The sequence below is a fragment of the Cydia splendana genome, chromosome 1, assembly GCF_910591565.1.
Source record: "Cydia splendana chromosome 1, ilCydSple1.2, whole genome shotgun sequence".
NCBI classification, from domain to species: Eukaryota; Metazoa; Arthropoda; class Insecta; order Lepidoptera; family Tortricidae; genus Cydia; species Cydia splendana.
In genome coordinates this window covers 7,846,111-7,868,809 of record NC_085960.1, presented here as the reverse complement: position 1 = coordinate 7,868,809, position 22,699 = coordinate 7,846,111, and the positions used below count along the sequence as shown (strand labels likewise).

Genomic DNA, 22,699 nt, shown 5'->3' with positions numbered 1-22,699 from the left:
TTGGGTAGCGGTCGGGCTTAGTGATTGCGTTAAGCCGTCGGTAATCGCCACACACACGTAATTCGCCATTCTTCTTCGGTACGACGTGAAGAGGTGATGCCCAAGGGCTTTTGCTTGGTCTGCATAGGCCCTGTTCCATCATGTTGGCAAATTCTTTCTTCACGAGTTCGTAGCGGTGCGGTGCAATCGGACGTGGTCTGCAGTGAAGTGGTGGTCCGGTTGTTTCGATGAAATGCTCGACGTTGTGTTTCGGGCTGAGCTTCATAGAGGTGAGACGAGTTGTACCAGGGTAGTCGGCAAGTATGTTGTGGTACGACTGTTGCACGTCTATACTGCGCACGGTAGGTATGTTTGCGGTACAGAGTTGTGCGTTCGTATATAGTAGGGTCTTGCCGTCGATCAGTCGTCTCCTGGTGATGTCGACTATGATGTGGTGGTAGTCCAGGAAATCTGCACCGATGATTGGCTTCGATACTGCAGCGATGATGAACTTCCACCGGAATGGTCTGCGTAGGTTGAGATCGAGCTCCAGCGTCTTCTCGCCGTAGGTGGGAATAACTGTATTATTGGCGGCGTACAGTTGAAAGGGTAGGGGTTGCGCCTTCGTGCCGGGTGTTCTTGGCAGGACGGAGATGTTGGCTCCCGTGTCAACCAAGAAAACGAGCTTGCTGGTTCGGTCACGTACGAAGAGGCGGTGAGATCTTGTTGTAACGCTGGTTTCCGCCGCATCCAGCGTTACGTCTAGTTTTCCGCTGTTGATGGTGTTGCTGGTATCGGTTTGAAGCTGCACGGCTGTGCGCATTTCTGAGCGTCCATCCCGAAACGGCGGTGGTAATGGCAATACGGCATCGGCGAGCTTCTGCGGCTGCGTGGGCTTCGGTCTTGCGATTGGTTTCGTGGGCGCGATGGGAAACGGCGGTGCGAGCGGCTGTAGCGTTGATTATAGTTTTCGCGCGGTCTCGAACGGAGCTCGGCGACTTCGAGCGATAGCCGTCTAATCTCGCCGATGAGGTACTGTGCGTCGAGAGCTGACGTAGACGGTGGAGGTGTTGGTAGCGAAGGTGGTAAGACTGCGGGAGTAGAAACTGCGGCGATTTGGTGCGACGCTGATGTTGGCGTGTGCTCCAACATTTTGTCGGCGAGCAGCGCGAGGTCCTCTAACGTCGTTTTAATTTTGAACGCTTCGCTGACGGTGAGCACGGAGCGTACGTGTGGCGGGAGATGATCAAGCCACATCATCTGTATCGTTGTCTCAGGAAACTTCTCCTTGTTCAGCGTCTTCATCCGTCGTAACAGCTGACTGGGTTTCTGCTCCCCGAGCTCGACTTGGGATAACAGCTTCTTGGTCTGCGCGCTGTTGCTCTCCTCGTACACCGATATGAGTCTGTTTTTGATGGCGGTGTAGTAATTCTCTTCGGGCGGGGAGTAGATGAGGTCGCTGATATTTTGAATATCTTGTTTTTCTAGCTGCGCGATAACCATCTGAGCGAGCTGCGCCTGGCTTCTCTTCAGCTCTGCCGTTGCCGCCTCGAAACTGCAGAACCAGAGTATTGGCTGGTCTCGCCAGAACGGTGGGACGCGCAGGGAGAGTGATATCGCCGCCACATCGTGAGATAGGAGTGCTGCTGCCGGAGATGGGCTGGTGAGGCTGCTGGCTTCTTCCGGGGCATCGCTTTTTTTTTCATCGTTGGGAGGCATCTTCTTGATTGTGATTCTTCTTGTCCAGAGTCGGTGGTCACCACTATAGCATGCTATGGCTACTGGCACTGACTTAATATTAGAAATAGACACACAGAGCGGAACAAAAACGTCAACAAAATGTGGGTCAGAATGACATTAGCGGAAAATTTGCATTGATGATAAAAACGCTTACGTAAATTTTGAGTCAAGATAAATATTTTGTACGGAAAAGAACTTACTGTCGTAAGCATTAAGTGTCAAATTTGTAAACATTAGTACCAACACTGTTAAAACTTTTAAGTCCGATGGCACTAAACGTAACGTCACCATTGTATTTACGTCAAACAACGTCAAACGAGAATAATGAACGAATAGAGTCCCTTTGGTACATTTTAATAGGTATTACTGTACAGAAAAATCAAAGTAATAAATGAAACAAATTTAATTTGATCGGGAGTTCAAATAAAATTAATTCATGGTAACAACCCTTTCAAGTTATCATAAAACAAATTTATTTTTAATAAGTAAGCATTCGTCTTTAAATACTATTTTCCTTGAAATAAATTCAACTTATTAAATAACTGTGTATTTTAGATCTACATAATACTCTTCGCGCTTTAGTTCTTTGCAATATAGTGCACGGGGACATTTAGGTCGCTACTGGTACTGATTGGTTATGGTCTTTATCAAAAAATCCTGTGGTTGTCACTGTGTTCAGACAGGTTTAGCATTTACAGTTAGTCGATGACCTTATTGGTCGTGTATATGTCGGAAACAAGGAAATGGGCTGAACACACAAGTGCCGTTTTGCCTTTGTTTAAAACTGCATCACCCCTATCTCTTGCTATAATAGCAGTCCACTCTGCACGTCGCATAGGTTTTCTTGGAAATCTTGAATTTAAACATAATATTATATGTTACGAATTCCATATAAAAATAAAAAAGTATTAACCTCACATCGACTCATTAGATTTTTGTTCCTTCACATCCCTTCTTTGGTACTAACAAAATAATTTATTCAAAACCATGAAATTACCACCAGATTACATAAATTATGTAATGCTATCCAAAGCACTAACCGAAAGAAATACATTCCATGCTTTTGCCTTGTTTTATCATTGTTATTTTTGCATATTTTAACGACATTGTTGACAACTTCACATTTGAGCGGTCCATACAAGACTAAACGAAAAAGTAACGCGTGATCTGTTTTAACGTTACTTTTGCGGGGCCATTTTTTGCGGCTGATTGGGTATCCAGTTCTTATTCTATATCAATGGCTACTGGTGTATCAGAAGGTTTGTAGTAGAAGTGAAACGCTTTGTAGTATGTACAAGAATGATAATTTATTTACAAAACTCACGGTATTTATACACAATTTGAGAAAAGCAAGAAAGAGACGTATTTACAATAGAGTGAGATGGAGATATACGGTGCGCGGGCGCGTGCCAGAGCGAGAGCGCGCGCGTGCCACTGCGCAGGCGCGGCGCGTGCCGCGCTGGAATAAAACTAAGTTGACCGCCGGTTCTCAGGACAATATAAAACTGCTCTTCTCAGAGCACGCAAACTGCCCTTATCAGGGCGACGTAAAATGTTCTTCTCAGAGCAACATAAAACTGCCCTTGTCAGGGCACGTCCTGTTTCTCTGTTTAATCGCAGAGTGTCAGTCGATAGCAACTGTTCTTATCAGAACAATTCTGTGTTTCTGTTAAAACACATGATGTCAATCGAGTGTTCCCACAAGTACTTTTGAGTGATTGTCAATGTCACCATTTGCACTGTTTATTGTCGTTAGTACTATTTAATATTGAGAAATTACATACTTACATACTACACCCAAAAACTAAACAAGGGAGCCACACGCTTAGAATCGCTTACATAAATCCTGCGACGATTCTTACCGAGTATCCAGAAGACCTATGAAAACCTACCTAAGGGGCAAAACTTAACATACCTGTCGTCTAACGATTGTTTACAAGTAAGTTCATTGACCCTGTCACCTGTTAGGGTTAGAACTAGGGATTGCAAATATTCGAAACTTTCAGATATTCGAATATTCGACCTTTTCTAACGAGATATTCGAATAATTATTCGAATATTTAAAAAAATAAGAACAGGATCGAAAAATCATTTTATTCAAAAGTTTTTTTCACATATTGCTAAAACTAATGATATTTTGCAGAAATCCACTTAATTGACTTAATTTTATCGTCCTACTCTGAGATGCACACGTTATAAAAACAAGTACTTACAACGCAAAAATTAGACATTTTCAATATTTCTAGACAGAACTTTTATTATAAATGCGTCCTTGTGTGAATTAATATAACTTTAATCGTCCAAACACGTATGTAAGAGAAAAAACATTTTAGTAGGTAATTATTTTCAGATTTTTACTATTTAGTTACATTTATTAGTGCATACAAACTTGATATACATATCTAGAAAAAAAAAACTTAAATAACTAACCTACAAAACTTAAAAACTAAATCTAAAATAAATAAAACTAATCTTAAAATTTATAATTAATAACTATCCTCCTGCGGAATGGTGCCGTAGATGCTGGCAGCATTTCCTCGCTGTATCGCAATACTTATTCTTTGTGCGAGGAAGCTGCCAGATCTACGGTCACCAGTGGCGTCAGCTATCCTTTTGGATAGATCCTTAAAAAGCGTAGACGCGTTCGGACCCCACGGGCCAAGGGTCTCGACACCAGAAGGTACGAAATCGTATTCGGGGCCAAGACCCCTATATTTGGTCTTTTTAAATTTTCGGCCGCCTCTGCTGCCGCGCCGGCTTTTCGTCGGTGCGAATAAAAAATGCGCTATGTGTTTTTTTATAATTTTTTGATTTTGGCATATTTGAATTCCTTTTTCAATTTCCCGTCGACCCACATAAATATTTTTGTTATATCTTTATTAGTTTTGAAAATAACAATTCCGCTATGTGAACACAGAACAACATTTGTACAAAAAAAAAATAGAACAGAAAAAAAAATAGCTATGTGATTTTTTAGGACATAACGAAATTAAATGCCTTGTTTTCCGTCGAGGGTGATGGCGATAATGTTGCACATGGCGATTTATTATAGAATGGATTACCCGACATAGACCCTAAAATCGCTATGTATCATCTCTCGTACTATGTTACTTTGGCAACAAATCGCTATGTGTACAAACTTAACACATGACGGTTTTAAGTAAACCAAATTTAAGTCGCTATGTAGCAAAATTTTGGTTAAAATAAATTATTGTAGAAAATTACGAAAAAAACTGTAGTAGTAGTAGTAGTAAAACACTTTATTGTACAAAAATCAAAACAAAACAGGAAAAATAACATTCATCATTAGTACAAAGGCGAACTTATCCCTTCAAGGGATCTCTTCCAGTTAACCTTTGAGCAATTGAGGGAGAATTGGAGACGGTAGACATCCGTACTGTACCAACAGCGTAAATAAAAGAAAAAGAAAAGAATAATAATAAAAACGAAAAGTTTCTTAGTTACTTATAATGTTAGCAGCTGTTAACTGAAACTGTTTATTTTCTTCATGAGTATCATGCATTGATATAGAATAAGAACTGGATACCCAATCAGCCGCAAAAAATGGCCCCGCAAAAGTAACGTTAAAACAGATCACGCGTTACTTTTTCGTTTAGTCTTGTATGGACCGCTCAAATGTGAAGTTGTCAACAATGTCGTTAAAATATGCAAAAATAACAATGATAAAACAAGGCAAAAGCATGGAATGTATTTCTTTCGGTTAGTGCTTTGGATAGCATTACATAATTTATGTAATCTGGTGGTAATTTCATGGTTTTGAATAAATTATTTTGTTAGTACCAAAGAAGGGATGTGAAGGAACAAAAATCTAATGAGTCGATGTGAGGTTAATACTTTTTTATTTTTATATGGAATTCGTAACATATAATATTATGTTTAAATTCAAGATTTCCAAGAAAACCTATGCGACGTGCAGAGTGGACTGCTATTATAGCAAGAGATAGGGGTGATGCAGTTTTAAACAAAGGCAAAACGGCACTTGTGTGTTCAGCCCATTTCCTTGTTTCCGACATATACACGACCAATAAGGTCATCGACTAACTGTAAATGCTAAACCTGTCTGAACACAGTGACAACCACAGGATTTTTTGATAAAGACCATAACCAATCAGTACCAGTAGCGACCTAAATGTCCCCGTGCACTATATTGCAAAGAACTAAAGCGCGAAGAGTATTATGTAGATCTAAAATACACAGTTATTTAATAAGTTGAATTTATTTCAAGGAAAATAGTATTTAAAGACGAATGCTTACTTATTAAAAATAAATTTGTTTTATGATAACTTGAAAGGGTTGTTACCATGAATTAATTTTATTTGAACTCCCGATCAAATTAAATTTGTTTCATTTATTACTTTGATTTTTCTGTACAGTAATACCTATTAAAATGTACCAAAGGGACTCTATTCGTTCATTATTCTCGTTTGACGTTGTTTGACGTAAATACAATGGTGACGTTACGTTTAGTGCCATCGGACTTAAAAGTTTTAACAGTGTTGGTACTAATGTTTACAAATTTGACACTTAATGCTTACGACAGTAAGTTCTTTTCCGTACAAAATATTTATCTTGACTCAAAATTTACGTAAGCGTTTTTATCATCAATGCAAATTTTCCGCTAATGTCATTCTGACCCACATTTTGTTGACGTTTTTGTTCCGCTCTGTGTGTCTATTTCTAATATTAAGTCAGTGGTATCATGTAAAAATCATTGATCTATTAGAAAAAAAATACACGTGCAACAAATATATTACAAACAGGAAAATAAACAGTTATTTTTGTCTCCTGGAAAGTAGCTTAAAAATACATGGCGATTTTTTTATTCGCACCGACGTTTTGTAGTAGTGCCGTGGAGATGAGACGGGGCTAGGGTGTCCACACAGGTGGCGTCCCACACCAGCACCCGTCCCATCTTCCACGGAATTACTGACATTCCGTCTGGGGTCTTACCATCGTCTCTTACAATACCAGGAGGCTCGAGAAGAGCCGGTACGTTAACGCGGCGTGTCTAGAGAAGCGGCCGGCGCTCCTTTGGCAGGAAAGCCCGTGGTGTCCGAAGGCGTCGACGTCAGTGCCGCAGGGGCACCTATGTGGAGCACAGACCCGGACGCCAAGTCGCAGGTAGGCCGCAACGCGCAGAGTGTGCGGCTCCAGGAAAGTGCCGGTGTGCGGGAAGGGACGGGAAGGCGTGCAGCCAGGCGCCGGACTCCTTGGAACCGGCTGCTAGCAGTCTGGCGCGTGCAGAACCTGTACTGCGGCTTAAAAGACAGTCATAAGTAATTTTGCATTGTATGTCGTCTCAAGCCCTTTGCGAATTTAGATTTTCGGGAAAATCCTTCCCCGGGCAGGCGATGGACCAGGCGTTTTTAGACTCCGTTAAGCCAGTAATCTCATAGTTTGGAGGACATTTTCTGATTTAAATTAACTTCTAGTCGCTCAGAGGCCTGTAAAATGGCTTTTAATTCCATTGTATTTTGAATCTTTAGCAACTTTATTTGTTATATAAATTATATAATAGGTATTGGAATATTTAAGGGAAAAAGTTGACTGACCACTGGGTAGATTATTCGTTAGCTAAAGGTGCATGGTTAGATTACCTAGTTGAGCAGGTTTGGTATGATCAAATTTGCGAATTGCGATAAAGGGCAAGGTTTAGACTTCGAATATTCGCTTAAGGTACGCTTGTACTCAATAAACAGAATGACCCTTTAACTTAAAACTTACGTAACGTTGATTGTACCTAGAAAAAGCATTAGCCGCAACGTAATAAAACATACTTTTTGATTTAGTTTTCTTTGAAATACAGGTAAAACATTATTTCCTTCGCATTTGGGTAGCGGATGAAAACAGGTTTTTACTAGTAATAAAAAATATTCGAATATTCGTAACCTGAACAGCCGAATATTCGAATATCAAAACAGGTCGAATATTCGACATATTCGAATAATCGAATTGCAAGCCCTAGTTAGAACAAAGTAGTTTTTTGCATGGATGTTTAAAAGGCCATAATTTAGAAACGGTTGCCCATATTAACATAGTTTCTATGGAGAAAATATAGAGCTAAGGCTAAACTATCTCCCATTTCCGGAAAGGTCCGTCGTCAAGTTCCACGCTGTATATCTATCACGTCGGTGGTAAACAAGCATACGGCCCGCCTGATGGCAAGCAGTCACCATAGCCTAATGGATTCCTGCTACTCTAGAGGAGTTACATGCGCGTTTTTAATTACTTCACTTTTGAAGTCGCCTTGAATGCACCTTGCCTCTTAAGGCCCAACATACTAGGTTTCCCTATTTTTAATTTGAACCTTGTTGTACAGTAGATTAGAGTGCCTTTCGTTTGTTTTAGAAAACAATGAAACAAAAGAAATGCTACCTTATGTAGTTTTCTCTGCTCTGTTTCAATCTAATTCGAACCTTTCGAAAACTACATAAGGTAGCATTTCGTTTGTTTTAGAAAACAATGAAACAAAAGAAATGCTACCTTATGTAGTTTTCGAAAGGTTCGAATTAGATTGAAACAGCGTACATTGTAATGTACATTGGGCCTTACGTTAAAACTAAAAAAAAAATTATTCGTTTGCCAGATTTAGGGCCAGTTGCACCAACCACATTTGACAGACTGATCAACGTCAGCCGGCGCGCCCGGGGCCGTCCTATGAAACTTTCCATATATAAAAATTTTGCGAACTCTTTAACGATACGAACAGTTTGGTGCAACCGACCCTTATACCCGTCGTTAGTAGCTGTACTACGGGAGTACCAATGCATCTAGTACATGAATCTAGTATAACTGGATCAGGCATGAGGGGTGGGGGGAAATGACCGAACGGGATAGTCTTATGTATCTTTCAGTAGGAGTAGCAGGAAAGCGCTATTATTGTTTGTCCTTGTCACAGTCTCACGTTTTTTTATTTCCCACTGTAAATTTAAATATGGATTATGGTGAAAAACAAATAAATTCGACCAATCATAGTGTCGCATTGCGTATGTTTTGTCCCTCACGGACGCACGCGTATAGCACATCTATCATCTATAGGATGCTACCATTTATGATCTAGTAGGTCCGTGATCTGTGATTCCAACAGAAATCGTTCTGCCCCCTATAGATATATCCCAACCGTAATGGAGAAAAAGGTCGACTCGAAGCGACAGTGCTTCCTGAAAACATTGGTAGATATTGTGGCCCATTAATCATGGCGCCATATTCCCGCACAAAAATGTCGGCCCGCTCTCGTTTAATGATCCTATTACTGCGGGCACGGGAAACAATATCAGGACACCAGCGGAACAATTGAATGCGGCCCTGGCTTGATATTTCAATCGGGTACCTGCTAGTAGTGCATGTGCTTTTCTTTGCGCATTTTTGTATTGTACCATAGAAGTCCATGTCAACGGCATATTTTACCGTCACGATAAATATAATGTGATTGTATGCAGTCGCTTTTCATGTATCGTGGACGGTAACGGGCTATCGTAAACGTTAAACGCTAAAGCCAATCCTTTTAGCAGCCAAGGGCCACATAGTAGCTAATAAAAGTGACGCGGGCCGCACTTCGTTAATATTTATCACTTTAGGTATAAGACATTGTCGTTTGTCAATATTACATACAAAATAGCCAGGGAGGCTCGCGGGCCGCAAGTGAGAGGGCCGCCTGTTGCCGACCGCTGGCCTAAAGCAATGTGCTAGTCTAGTAAGCTATGGGAATAGTAGGTATTAGCCGTGTAATAAGGTAGATTACTATATGTCTTATACATATATTTTCATCATTTGGACGATTCGTACCGTGTTTGGTTTTTCTTCTTATACGCAGTACGGCTTAGCAAAGACCGAGTTCAGTGGGGCATTTGTTTTATACGATGTAACGAATAGATTGTTAAATATGTTAATGCTAAATACGTAGCCGAAAAGGTTCAGTTATACGAGGGGCACACTGAAAGTTTTTAGAATAGACAAAGTATCTGATAAGGAATGGGTTAAATAAAGGTAAATGGGAGTGCCCAATTAACACAACTATTATTATTAGAAACTGATCTAAATATTTAAATCAATTACACGGGCTCCAAAACCTGATTCAAAACTTAAGTAAGTAACCAATCCTAAAACAAAGTATAATTCATTGTCTGGCTCAGGAACAGATTACGTTTGTTTAACAAAATAATAAAATCAATCACTGAGTAATTGGCATAGGTACGTAAGTAAGAAAGTACTTTGAACAAACTGAACAGGAGGTCTAGCAAAAACGACAATAGTTTGCGCTATGACAACATAACGCTGGCTCTCTCTCTCTATCTCTCTTCCATATTAGTGCGATGGAGACACAGAGGGCGTTTCATTGTCGAGGCGCAAACGATTGTCATCTTGCCTAGCCCCCGAGATGATACCAATAGGTAGGTAGGTAGGTATGACATAAATATTAATGCCGTGTTTATATGATTTGTATTCAACATTGATTCAAAGCGTAACACAAAGAGATTTCTTATAGCCCCGAGTTAGAATTTTCCTTTTATCATTTTTGGACAAGGCTGTAAGAATGAATATAAAAACATCGTTCAAAAATACGCACAATTTGTCACGCGGGCGTTGGATGATTGATGATTTGGGTGGAATTCGCAACTGCCTGCCAAGAAGCACTGCGGCCATGTTTCGTCTTTAGCATCTTTGTAACCCGCCATCAATCATCAAGCTTTTTATATATGGTAAAACGCGAATCAACTTATAGAGATGCAGTGGGGCGAGCTGAATGTTATTGGGTACCTAATGCTGCCAAAGAGAGAGAACATTTAGCAAAACGTTTTATAATCATCAATCGTTGTATTTTGTCATGAAATTATACTTATGTACATAGCACACATTACCTGTAGGTATAGCTTAGGCATGTTTAAGTTTGTTTTACTTCTGTTTTTCGCAATTCGCAAGGGAATATCGAGAAGTGGAAAAAGTAAAAAAAGATCAAATACCAACCCTGACGTCAACCTTTTGTACGCCAATGACCGATATATCCGCACCGCAGGTTCAACGCCAAAGACAGATTAATCGGTCACAGACCACAGAGCAACATAGCATACGTGCATATGCATAAAGTTCAATTTCAGTTTTGACACTTCGGTGACGTGGCGTCCGAGAGACAGCTTTTGTGTTTGACATGGTGTCGAAAATGTTAAAGTTATAACCAAAAATTTATCACAAAATTATGTGTGAACATGGTGTGAACAGACTTCCCTACCAACCTAACCTAGCCCTTGACGGCCCCCGACCCCAAGGCAGACCAAAAAAGCGATGGCTTGATGTTGTGAAAGCAGATATGAGCGTGAACGAGCTCACACGAGACGACGCCCAGGATCGCGCAAAGTGGAGGAAAGCAAGTGGACTCTGGCAAAGGCCGGGATAACGCTAGGTAGAAGAAGAAGAAGACTTCCTTACCAAGATTAATTACTAATTCATTCAGGAGGTATTTACGGATAAGGATTGAGTTAATTTAAATAAGTTAAAGTAATCCGGTTCAAAGTGATATTTTATTCTAACAGTATATTAGTCTCCATTTAATACTAAGGTACAAAATAAGGCTATATCGTGAGATGTGAATACGCTTATTTAAGGCAGTTTTTGCTTTTCGTGTTGTGCATTATTCCTACTATTTACATCGACTTATTACATATTTTCTAATACATTGTAGAGATAATAGACTTGGTCGAGTTGCACCCATATACAATTTATATAAAGCGTTTGCAAATAGAAGCGAAAACACACCTGCGGGCTCAGCACGGTTCCATTTTTATCGACTATCACTATGCGCGTCCCTTTCGCACTTACATACTTGTTAGAACATGACAGGCATGGTGACAAGGGATAAAAACGCGACCGTGCTAAGCCGCCTGAGGTTGGGGGCTAAGCTAAAGGCCCATCATGGGTGGTATGAGAATTACTCGTACCTTTTCAAACCTAAGGTGCGACTACATCTAACAAATACGTGGCATATGCGCAGGACCGCTCTGCGTTAGTAGATATGTAATGTACGACAGTGTAGGTCAATTATCCTACGGGGCTTTTAACATAGTTCCCAACCAGATCACATAGAGATAGTGTATTCATATTATATTATCTAATATGTACTTATGTACCTATATCCTTATTGCCACGTACGTACTCAATTTTCTATATTATGTTAGAAGACTAGAATAAGTTCGTACGGTTATTATTTGAATACATTTTGTACGTTTCCACCAATGTCGTCAGTGGTGAATAATTTTCTATTTTGCGTAGGTACTCATTAAAACCCTGATAGCTACATTTATTTACATTGAGGTCGAACCTAAAGGGCACAGGAGAGGATCAGGATGCCTGAATGCAATACTTAGTACATTTCACAATTAATACCTAAGTTAGGGTGGTTCACGTTTGTATGGGAAAAATCCAAACTCTAGCTAAAAGAATCGGCACCCCTTCATTTTGTTACACTTGTTATGTTGACAAAATACGCCAAATTTTGTAATCTTATCTCAACTACAAGGGGGTGCTCAAACACTTTGAAATTTTTCAAAGTTGTATAAAATTTTTATTTTTTAGATTTTTATGTAAGTAGTAGTTTTCTCATTATTTGAAAGTGTGATTTAAAAGTTATTATATAAAAAAACATTTTTATTTCTATTTTTTATGATTTTTTAGGTGATATTCAATAAATCTTACTATTGAAAAATTATAATAAATAGATATAAAAATGTTTTTCTACTTCAAAACTTATAAATCACATGTGCAAATAGTGTGAAACCAGATACTTAAATAAAATTCTGAATAATAAATACTTTTTTTTTTGGGTTTCATACAACATAACAAAATTTGAAAGTGGTTGAGCACCCCCTTGTAGTTGAGATAAAATTACGAAACTTAGTGTATTTTATCAGCATAACAAGTGTAACAAAATAAGGGGGTGCCCCGTAGGAAAATAAAAAAAAATGTTTTTTGAACCACCCTAACCTAAGTAGATAAATAATAGTATATTTTGCAATAAAGGGGATATGGCTAAATTTGTCAACTAGAGTGATTCAGAGCCCCGACACCGCTTCCCTTCGATTTTTAGTTGTAAGTTAGGTTGCTTGTTCTTCTTTCTTTAGACGGTTTTTATTCAATTAAATTATTTATTTGATTCGAGTCATAGAGATCCATATAGTGTTAGTAGTACAACGTACAACTAATCTTAAAATTAATGAATGACTTCAGTTCAAAATTTTATAATCTTTCCCCGCCCGGGTTATCTACACAACACACATTGTTTTTAATCACATTTGCGAGGAAATAAATATATATAATAGGTACGTTTAAATATTACAACGAAAGTGATAACTATATTTTGTTAATTAACTTTTGACGTGAAGTCATAACATAATAATGTAAAAAAATCAAATAAAGGGAAAAAGAACACACCTGCAGGCTTCGCAAACAATTTTAGTACCTATAACTTTACACTAGGGCTCGCGGTCGTGTCCGGGTTTCGTGTACACGTGTTCGGTACCCGTTTCCGAACTACACGTACACGGTTTTCTGACCCGTTCTACACGTGTAGTCGGGTACACGTGTAATTAAGATCCGTGTATCCGTGTACCCGTGTACCCGTTTACACGGCGAAACGGACCTTAAATACACGCGGGCCTAACCCGTCCTTGGCGTGTAGCGGAGATTGAAGTAATGTATAAAGTTTTTAATAAAACAAAGGTTCAGGTTCAGGTTCAGGAGCTCCGATTGTTTAGCAGTTTTATTTTATCGGATGTTCAATGTGATTGATATGTGTTGTACCAATTTAATTGTTGTTTCACCTCAGCAGCTCGAACAAGGGTACTTTGCTACTTAAAAACAGTGAGCAAAATGCGATATTGCTAAAGGAAAATATAGCATATTCCGTTCGTGATAGTTTCAGTAAGCATAACTATGTACTTTTGTATTAGATAATCATTTAGGTTTACTTTAATTATCAAAAAACTACATCAATTAAGAAAATGAAATACCTATAAATGAAGTCAACGGTTACTAACATATTGTTAATTTTAATATTGTGATTATTGAAACAAAGTGTACTTACCTACCTATTATTGACATTACCAATCAATCCAGTAAAACTGCAAAGTAGGTAATTGAATCTTCCTAACCTCCCACATATTCAATCGTATGTCTTCATAGCACGAATCTCCGCTACACGAGAGTGAAGGGTCGAACCGGCGGGTAAATAAGATCCGTTATTTCGGGTATCCGTGTACCCGTGTACACGGGTACCCGTGTACACGTTTCCGAATCCGGGCGGGTTCGTGTAGTTCGGGTTCTTAAGCCCGGCGGGCTTAAGAACACGGGTACCCGTGTCAGCGTGTAACACGTGTATCGGGAGCTCTACTTTACACGTAGGTAGGTTTACATGCTCTCGAAAGATAAAACCCTCTGAAGGCAGTCAGGTAAAAATATAGGCACCTATACTAACTATCTATATTAAAGTTAAATAAATATATTACTTTATACAGGACAACTTATAAATAGCTCGATTTACAAAATATAAACCTTATTTTTTTTGACTAGGGTGCAATCCGCTTCGCATTAACTTAGTTACATAATTAAAAAAAATAACTATCCCTCTTGGGAGTAATAACAGCGGTTACTCCCTGTATAGTATAATTTTGTGGAATTACCCTTAACTTGTGAGCAAGTGTGATGAAAAATGTTTTAAGTGGTTTGGGTGAGAATCGCAGGAGTAAATTATGACAAATGTTAGTGTGCCCGCACCTCTGTATGTTATGTTAGTGTCTAAATCACGTAAGTCACATTAGTTACAATTGTGACAAACACCTAACAGAGTACGACGTTAATGAAACCAGTGTAGTGAAAAAGAAGTTGGATATGAGTAGGTTGATTTCCGATTCCCTACTTCCTTAAGATCTATGGACTGACCTTCACTTCTTACATTAAATTTGTATAAAACACGGGAAGATTATCTTTCTTCCGTAACCGAATCTTGTCACTTATACTATAACAGAGTGTCTATTAGTCTTCTTATCCGGAGCATACGGCTCCAACTTGGCTGGCTCGGTGTTGAGCGCGCTGTAGTCCACGGGGAAGGGCGGCTCAGGGAGGGTGTCTTTAGAGGGCACTAGAACCCACTGTCCAGGGCCGTTGGGGTTCTTCCCCATCAGCCAGTTAGTGAAGCAGTGCACGTACGTGCCGTAGTCCAGGATTAGGTAACTGTTCTGTAAAGATAAGAGGCTGTTGAATTTACATGACGCTTTTAAATGCGGGTAAATGTCCACACGCAAGAACAATGAATACCGGGTTATGGTTTTTTTACATAAAGTTGTGTATAAACACTATAAACACACATACGTACATGTTTTTGGATTGTCTTACGTGAAAAGTACATATTTACAACCGCCCATTGATCTTCATTACTTTTTTGAACGTCTGTTTAAATGTAAAATTACACAGTAGGCGTTGGTTAAAAAACGTACTCAGTGTATCATATAATCATATCATACCTGATCTGCTATCGTTGATCGATGGGACTATAATAACAGTAGCAAGTACCTAGTTCATTTACATTTACATTGGATTAAATTAATTTGAGTGGTGTATTCGTCATAAATAAGTGGGCGCATCGATAGATAAGTAGTATAAGTATAGGGCAATTTTGTCGATGCGGTAAGCTCGACGATTAACCGGTAGAATGCTGAAGTAAAACTTTACAGTTTACAGTAATATCTACGTAAGTACAGTCGACCTCAAAGATGTTTAAATATTTTCGCATTATTACCAATCGAGTTGTCGACTGTAAATTGTCCTGAATATCAATAAACACTTACACTAGTCATGCGGTCATAGGCCGTGTCGATGATTTCTTCGACGCGCTGTGCGCTGAGCCCGATTACCGAGCGGTAGAACGCCGCGAGCGCCGCCTTCGTTATCTCGCCAGTACCTGCAAATAAGCAACTTAAATGCCCACTAAAATTCACGAGATGGAGTTCAGCTTTAAGTAGAGATATGAATTCGTAAATGTAAATTCATTTATTTAGGTACTTACAACACCGCTTCTGGGTTTAAGCAGCACAGAATAATTAGACAGATAATATTTTAATACCATATAGTTTATGTATACGGACTCTCTCTCACTTTGCGTTAATCTTAGTTCGGTCCTCAACTACCTACTTAATGTCTTCTGCCTCGGAGTCCGGGGCAGAAGGCAAGGCCACGAGATCTGGTAGCTTCTTTTACTGACCCCTTTAAAAATACATCCTGATAATTTCATACCTTGCAGGATATGCGTAATAAAGTTTATTTAACCTTCCAAATAATACTTATTTAAAAACACTATTTTTCAGTTTTGATTTAAGTAGACACGAAAGTAGGTACGTCAGATGAAATGAAGACAAAGAGTCGGCGCGGCGGGACGCGAGAGGCATTCATATAAAACTTGAACGAAACAGGAAGCCCGCTGCCATGCACCGCTCACTGAATTTTGGCTGCAGACGCTGCGCGAAGTGCCAGAACTTGGAATGTACCCAAAATCTCCGGAATAATATAAATCCCGAACAATACGAAAAGAAATCGGCGTAATTCGGAATTAGTTCGTTCTGGCCGACAGACTTTTTTTTTTTTAATAATATTTAGGAGGTATTATGTACTTATTCAATATCTTACGACTTCGACGTTATTGCGAGTAAGCACCTACGTACTCGTACCTATACATGTTGCGTTTGTGACGTATTACGGTATGGCTGAGTAAATGCCGTAGCAGCTTAATGTAAGCTCGGATTAAGTTGGTCCTTTGATCAACTGGAATTCTAAAATCCGAATCTGATTAGGATTACTCGACGTTTAGTGTTCTGTGTGACCTACTTTAGTGTTCGCCACTATAGCCTTAATTTCCCAGCAATATGAAACTTTATTATCTACAAAGGATACTACTTAATACTTGGAGCTCAACGCGTGACTTTATCCGTTTTTTAGTGTTCCGTACCCAAAGGGTAAAACGGGATCCTATTACTAAGACTCCGCTGTCCGTCCGTCCGTCCGTCCGTCCGTCCGTCCGTCCGTCCGTCCGTCCGTCCGTCTGTCACCAGGCTGTATTTCACGAACGGTGATAGCTAGACAGTTGAAATTTTCACAGATGATGTATTTCTGTTGCCGCTATAACAACAAATACTAAAAACAGAATAAAATATAGATTTAAGTGGGGCTCCCATACAACAAACGTGATTTTTGACCGAAGTTAAGCAACGTCGGGCGGGGTCAGTACTTGGATGGGTGACCGTTTTTTTATTTGCCGTTTTTTGCATTATGGTACGGAACCCGCGAGTCCGACTCGCACTTGCCCGGTTTTTAAAAAAGCCGTGTTTCAACGAAAGTTGCTTTGGCAGGTGGATTTACAGCCGCTGTCGGACTGATCGACAGGATTAATTCGGGGCCACCAGCCCGCCACTACGACGTGATGGCTTGATTAACAATTATGCCGCCATTTTGTTTGAATATTTTCTTAGAGAAATTTTCTTTTGCTTAGAGTCTACATCTATAAACTTGTATTTCTTCACTTTTAGTAAAATAAATGTGTTAATCATTCGCGCGAATATTTTTTGACCTTATTTGTTCGTCATATTTGCTTACCTCTTTAACCAACTTGAAGATTTAAACTGATTAAAGTGAACTCTTATTATAAAAATCTCAGATCTTTTAGTGCTAGGTAATTGTGATTGTTATGAGATGCAGCCAAAATTTTAATGGTATTATAAACTGTTTTGGTGCAGTTGGTTATTTTCAGTTAGGCATTATTTTAACTTTCTATTACCTATTCCAAACTGTAGGTACCTGCGTAAAAACGGTCTGAAATAGTAACCATAATAAAGTACGCTACCATCGTACGCAATTAATCAATACTCGTAAATACCGTTATTTTTAATTGCAGCAAATTATTGAAAGCTTTGACAGCGTAAATTAGTTTCAGCCGTGAATGAAATCGACTTTTTGACGTGGAACCGCTGGCCGGCCTGGCTCGGCCTCGTGATTCACACTAATTGCGCAAAACATAAAATATTTGTTCTCTTTGCGTGAGAACGAAATATCAAACTGGAGAGCCGCCGATTGATTGCAGATTAATGGAAACTATTATTAACATTTCTCGACTTTTGTGGGGGAGAAATCGAATGCAGCATTGCTGTGATTTACTCTTTAATAATGCAGAGGATAATTCCCAGAGAAAAGTCACGTTAATAACGTTTACTTACGTTACATTAGGTACTAAAAGAGAATCACTAAATATATCGAAATTTACGCTTCAGTCTCGGCATCTTTGACTCTAACGAAAAGTATAGCCGCCAGGGCATTGTGTTCTTGCCAGTATTTTTTAATAATATAGTAGTTCTTTGCGGCACTATAAAAACTGGCCAAGTGCGAGTCGGACTCGCACACGAAGGGTTCCGTACCATTATCTATAAAAAACGGTCACCCATCCAAGTACTGACCCCGCCCGACGTTGCTTAACTTCGGTCAAAAATCACGTTTGTTGTATCACTTAAATCTTTATCGAACGAGCGAGCGAAGCGAACGAAGTTCTTACATTCAACTTTGAACACGCGGCTGGCTAGCGGCACGTCCCGGCATTTCGATGTTTTTAAGCTGAACTGTCAGAAGATAGTTTGATACTCAAGAACTAAAGTAAATTTGTTCTAATTTAAATGAAATTAGTTAAACATGTAGTCGAGGGCATTATATTTTAGTCATTAAATTATGAGCAGGCTCGATCAAGAGGTTATTGAGCTAGAAGAGCTTAGAAGGCCTAAAAGCTGTTTGTGAGGGGGCTTGCTATTCTGGTCATTTTATTTGCAAGAAAGTATGGTCGAGAATGGTATCAAATGAAAGTGCTCGGCTTACACTTTTATAATATCGTTTTTAAATTTACCATCTTGAAATAATTAGCAAGATAAAAATAAACATAATATAGGTATCTGACATTTGATAGGAAATGTTTCGGCTTACCACAGATACAGTTTATTTTAATATACAGGGTGATTCAGGAGACGTGAGCAGGACTAACGCTGCGCATATCTTTAATTATAAGCAACTGTTTCGTATCAGTATTAGTGAGGTTAACATAATTTTTCTAGTCGTGTTAAAAAAAAAAAGTTATTAATTTTTTTACTACATGCATGGTCACCCTAAAATTAGAATACTAAACTACCGATATTCTGTGTCAAATTTAATGTCATTACTGTCATCACTGTCTGGTTACTTTTGAAAACTCGTATCTCACTCAAGTTTGACAGTTTATTTTCTTCGTAATCAAAATGCCATTACGGTTAAAGAGGTCTTATGTTTATTAATTAGGTCCTGTAGGGTGACCATGATTGTTGAGAATTAAATTTGCCCTCACCAAAAAGTTAAAAAATAGGAAAACGTGTTGTTGTTTCTCCTAAATACGACGGTGATCGATCAATTATCAGTTACTGAGTGTGCAGGATTAGTCCTGCTCACGTCTTATGAATCACCCTGTATATGGTGACTTAAATCTATCAGTTAAGGGCTCCACAGACCTTGCAATAAATCCACGCGATTTATTGGTATGTGCAACAAAATAGCTCTATATAATGTTTGCCAACCCGCGAGTTCTCAGTTCGGAGCGAACTACTAGTTTTATTCTGTTTTTAGTATTTGTTGTTATAGCGGCAACAGAAATACATCATCTGTAAAAATCACAGATCACGAGATACAGCTTGGTGACAGACGGACGGACGGACAGCGAAGTCTTAGTAATAGGGTCCCGTATTTACCCTTTGGGTACGGAACCCTAAAAAGGGTTTCGAAATCTGAGAGGAATTAGGAGTACCTATCCATCGAGGGGGGCCCTAAGCAGTGGCTAGCGGTAGTGGCGGTGTCGTACGAAGTATGTACTTACTGGTTCTGTCTACGACGTGGAACAGTATCTTGCACAAGTACTGCAGGTACAGCGGCAAATCAGAGAAGCGGCGGTATCGACTCAGAAGTAGCGCCCACCTCGCCAGCCAGCCTTCCAGCGTGGTCCGGCCCGGGTACCCTCCGGCCTCAGGGCCGCACACCCGCTTGTAGTAGGGTAGCTCACCGTATCTGGCGACAGAAGCATTTTAGGCAAAGTGGTCCACGAATAGGTAACAGATACGGCACTACAACACACATTTTGCAGTTTTTCAGCAATGGAAGAAGTGTCAAATTAAAACTTCAGCGTCAGTTTATCATTATTAGTAGGTGCAAAACCATGATGCTATGACCTTTTAAAAGTGAGGTGAGACTCTTATTAGGGTACACTACATAATTCCGAAATATTTTATGCCGAATTTTAAAATATCGAATTTTATTATTCCGATTTTTAAATGCTCGACCCATCAAAATTCCGATTGTCGTAATTACCGAACTATGAAAATCACGAAGTTTTATATTTCCGAATAGTAAAACCGACGATTTTTTAAATTCCGAACCACATAATTCCGAATATAACAATTCCGATAGGGAGAAACACCGAATTTAATATTTACGATTTTTGATATCACGAATTCCGAATTGTCATAATTCCGAAATTTTGAATTCCGATTTGACGTGATTCCTATTTTTTTAATACCGAATAACGCTATTCCGAACTTGTTGTTAATAAATAAAGGTACCTACGTTTCTACGGGGGGTAGCAGTTCTAACGTAACCTAAACCTACTTTTTTAAAAACAGTTATTTACTGTAGGGGTCGCAGTTCTAACCTAACCTATACCTACTTTTCTGTAAGCAGTAAGTTTCTAGGGGAGGGAGGGTCGCAGTTCTTACCTAACCTACACCTACTTTTCTAGTAGCAGTTGGTTTCTGTAAAGGTCGCAGTTCTAACCTAACCTAACCCCTAACCCACTTTTCTAGTAGCAGTTGGTTTCTGTGAAGGTCGCAGTTCTAACCTAACCCACTTTTCTAGTAGCAGTTGGTTTCTGTGAAGGTCGCAGTTCTAACCTAACCTACTTTTCTAGTAGCAGTTGGCTTCTGTGAAGGTCACAGTTCTAACCTAACCTAACCCACTTTTCTAGTAGCAGTTTGTTTCTGTAAAGGTCGCAGTTCTAACCTAATCTAACCCACTTTTCTGGTAGCAGTTGGTTTCTGTGAAGGTCGCAGTTCTAACCTAACCTAACCCATTTTTCTAGTAGGAGTTGGTTTCTGTGAAGGTCGCAGTTCTAACCTAACTTAACCCACTTTTCTAGTAGCAGTTGGTTTCCGTAAAGATCGCAGTTCTAACCTAACCCACTTTTCTAGTAGCAGTTGGTTTCTGTGAAGATCGCAGTTCTAACCTAACCTAACCCACTTCGCTAGTAGCAGTTGGTTTCTGTAATGGTCGCAGTTCTAACCTAACCTACTTTTCTAGTAGCAGTTGGCTTCTGTGAAGGTCGCAGTTCTAACCTAACCCACTTTTCTAGTAGCAGTTGGTTTCTGTGAAGGTCGCAGTTCTAAACTAACCCACTTTTCTAGTAGCAGTTGGTTTCTGTAAAGGTCGCAGTTCTCACCTAACCTAACCTACTTTTCTAGTAGCAGTTGGCTTCTGTGAAGGTCGCAGTTCTAACCTAACTTAACCCACTTTTCTAGTAGCAGTTGGTTTCCGTGAAGGTCGCAGTTCTAACCTTAGCCACTTTTCTAGTAGCAGTTGGCTTATGTGAAGGTTGCAGTTGTATCCTAACCCACTTTTCTAGTAGCAGTTGGTTTCTGTAAAGGTAGCAGTTCTAGCATGTCCAAATGATTTGAATGCATTTTTTTTTGCAGATCAATTTTAAAAACGGCTGACCATTTAATTACCTCCATTTTGAAAATCACGAATTTCATTATTCCGAGTTTACAAAAGATCGAATTTCTGAATTCCGAATTATTTTATTTCCGATCGGTCAATGATTTTTTGGGAACAGACAAATTCGGAAAAAAAAATCGGATTTTTTTAAAATCGGAACTTTAAGTTTTCGTTCATATGACAATCGGATTTTAAGTATTCGGAAATAGCACAGTCGTGATTTTCTTCATTCGTGGTTTTCAAAGTCGTGATTTCGATATTTCGGACATATAAAATATCGTGATTATGAAAATCGAGGTTATGAAAGTCGGAAAAACATATTTCGGAATATTTGGTTGTTCCCCTCTTATTACTATCCGGTTACTAGTATTATGTGCACCTCGTTGGACTGCGACGCCGCGCTAACGCTAATGACGTCACAAGACGAGGTGCACAGATCACAGACAATGTGACTGGGTACCTAGTATGAGATGATACCAGCAGGCAGGGCCCGTTTCTCAAAAGCTTGTAACTTGTAATACAAGTGGAAGTCCCTTTTTAACAAAAGCTGTCAAAAAGTGATATCCGCTTGTATTACAAGTTACAAGCTTTTGAGAAACGGGCCCCGGGGATCCCGAACCCCGAAATCACTGGCACATGTCCACGTCACAGCTATTACGCCTATTACTAAATGACAAGTCGCATATGCATATAACTATCTCGATCCTAATAAGTGCGTTGTAATGAACAACGGTCATGCATAATAGTTTATTATTTGGGTCTCCAATATTCACAAAGCTTATCCAAATCCAATGTCCTATGATAAGGAGAGATAGAAGCGCCCCGATAGCACCGGCCGGCCTAATAATAAAATGACAATATCGCCGCCCACTTATTTAAGTGTATATTTTTCGGTGGCCCGTGAGCCACTTTAATAAAATTATTATAAATATTAGGTTATTGTTAGTGATTTTCAAGATGCCTGGAGATTAGGTATCCTTCAAAACAACATTTTGCTTGATTGATATGCAAAGTTGGGCGCCGCCAATCGAAAAGTTAGTTACGTACCTAATAAAATTAATTAAGGTAAATTTTAACGAGTTGAGTACAAAGAAAAAGGTAACGAACGTTTAAAAGTTGAAACGCTAACTTTTAAGAATAAAGTGCAATAATGTTATAA

The 22,699-nt window shown here is 39.3% G+C and overlaps 2 protein-coding genes across 3 annotated transcripts in view; both read right to left on the bottom strand.

Moving 5' to 3' along the window:
* The window catches only part of LOC134795819 (annexin B9-like), a 122,761-nt gene that overhangs the window by 56,081 nt on the left and 43,981 nt on the right, over nucleotides 1-22,699 (bottom strand). The gene's annotated exons all lie outside the window — the stretch shown is intronic.
* The window catches only part of LOC134795598 (uncharacterized), a 125,931-nt gene continuing 117,794 nt past the window's right edge, over nucleotides 14,563-22,699 (bottom strand). For both annotated transcript variants that reach the window (XM_063767506.1, XM_063767498.1), the window contains 3 exons: nucleotides 19,655-19,842; nucleotides 15,573-15,685; nucleotides 14,563-14,963 (listed from right to left, as the gene is read on the bottom strand). In XM_063767506.1, coding sequence (XP_063623576.1) covers nucleotides 14,739-14,963; nucleotides 15,573-15,685; nucleotides 19,655-19,842 — 526 coding nt within the window. In that variant the 3' untranslated portion in view covers nucleotides 14,563-14,738. The remainder of the gene's footprint in view (nucleotides 14,964-15,572; nucleotides 15,686-19,654; nucleotides 19,843-22,699) is intronic.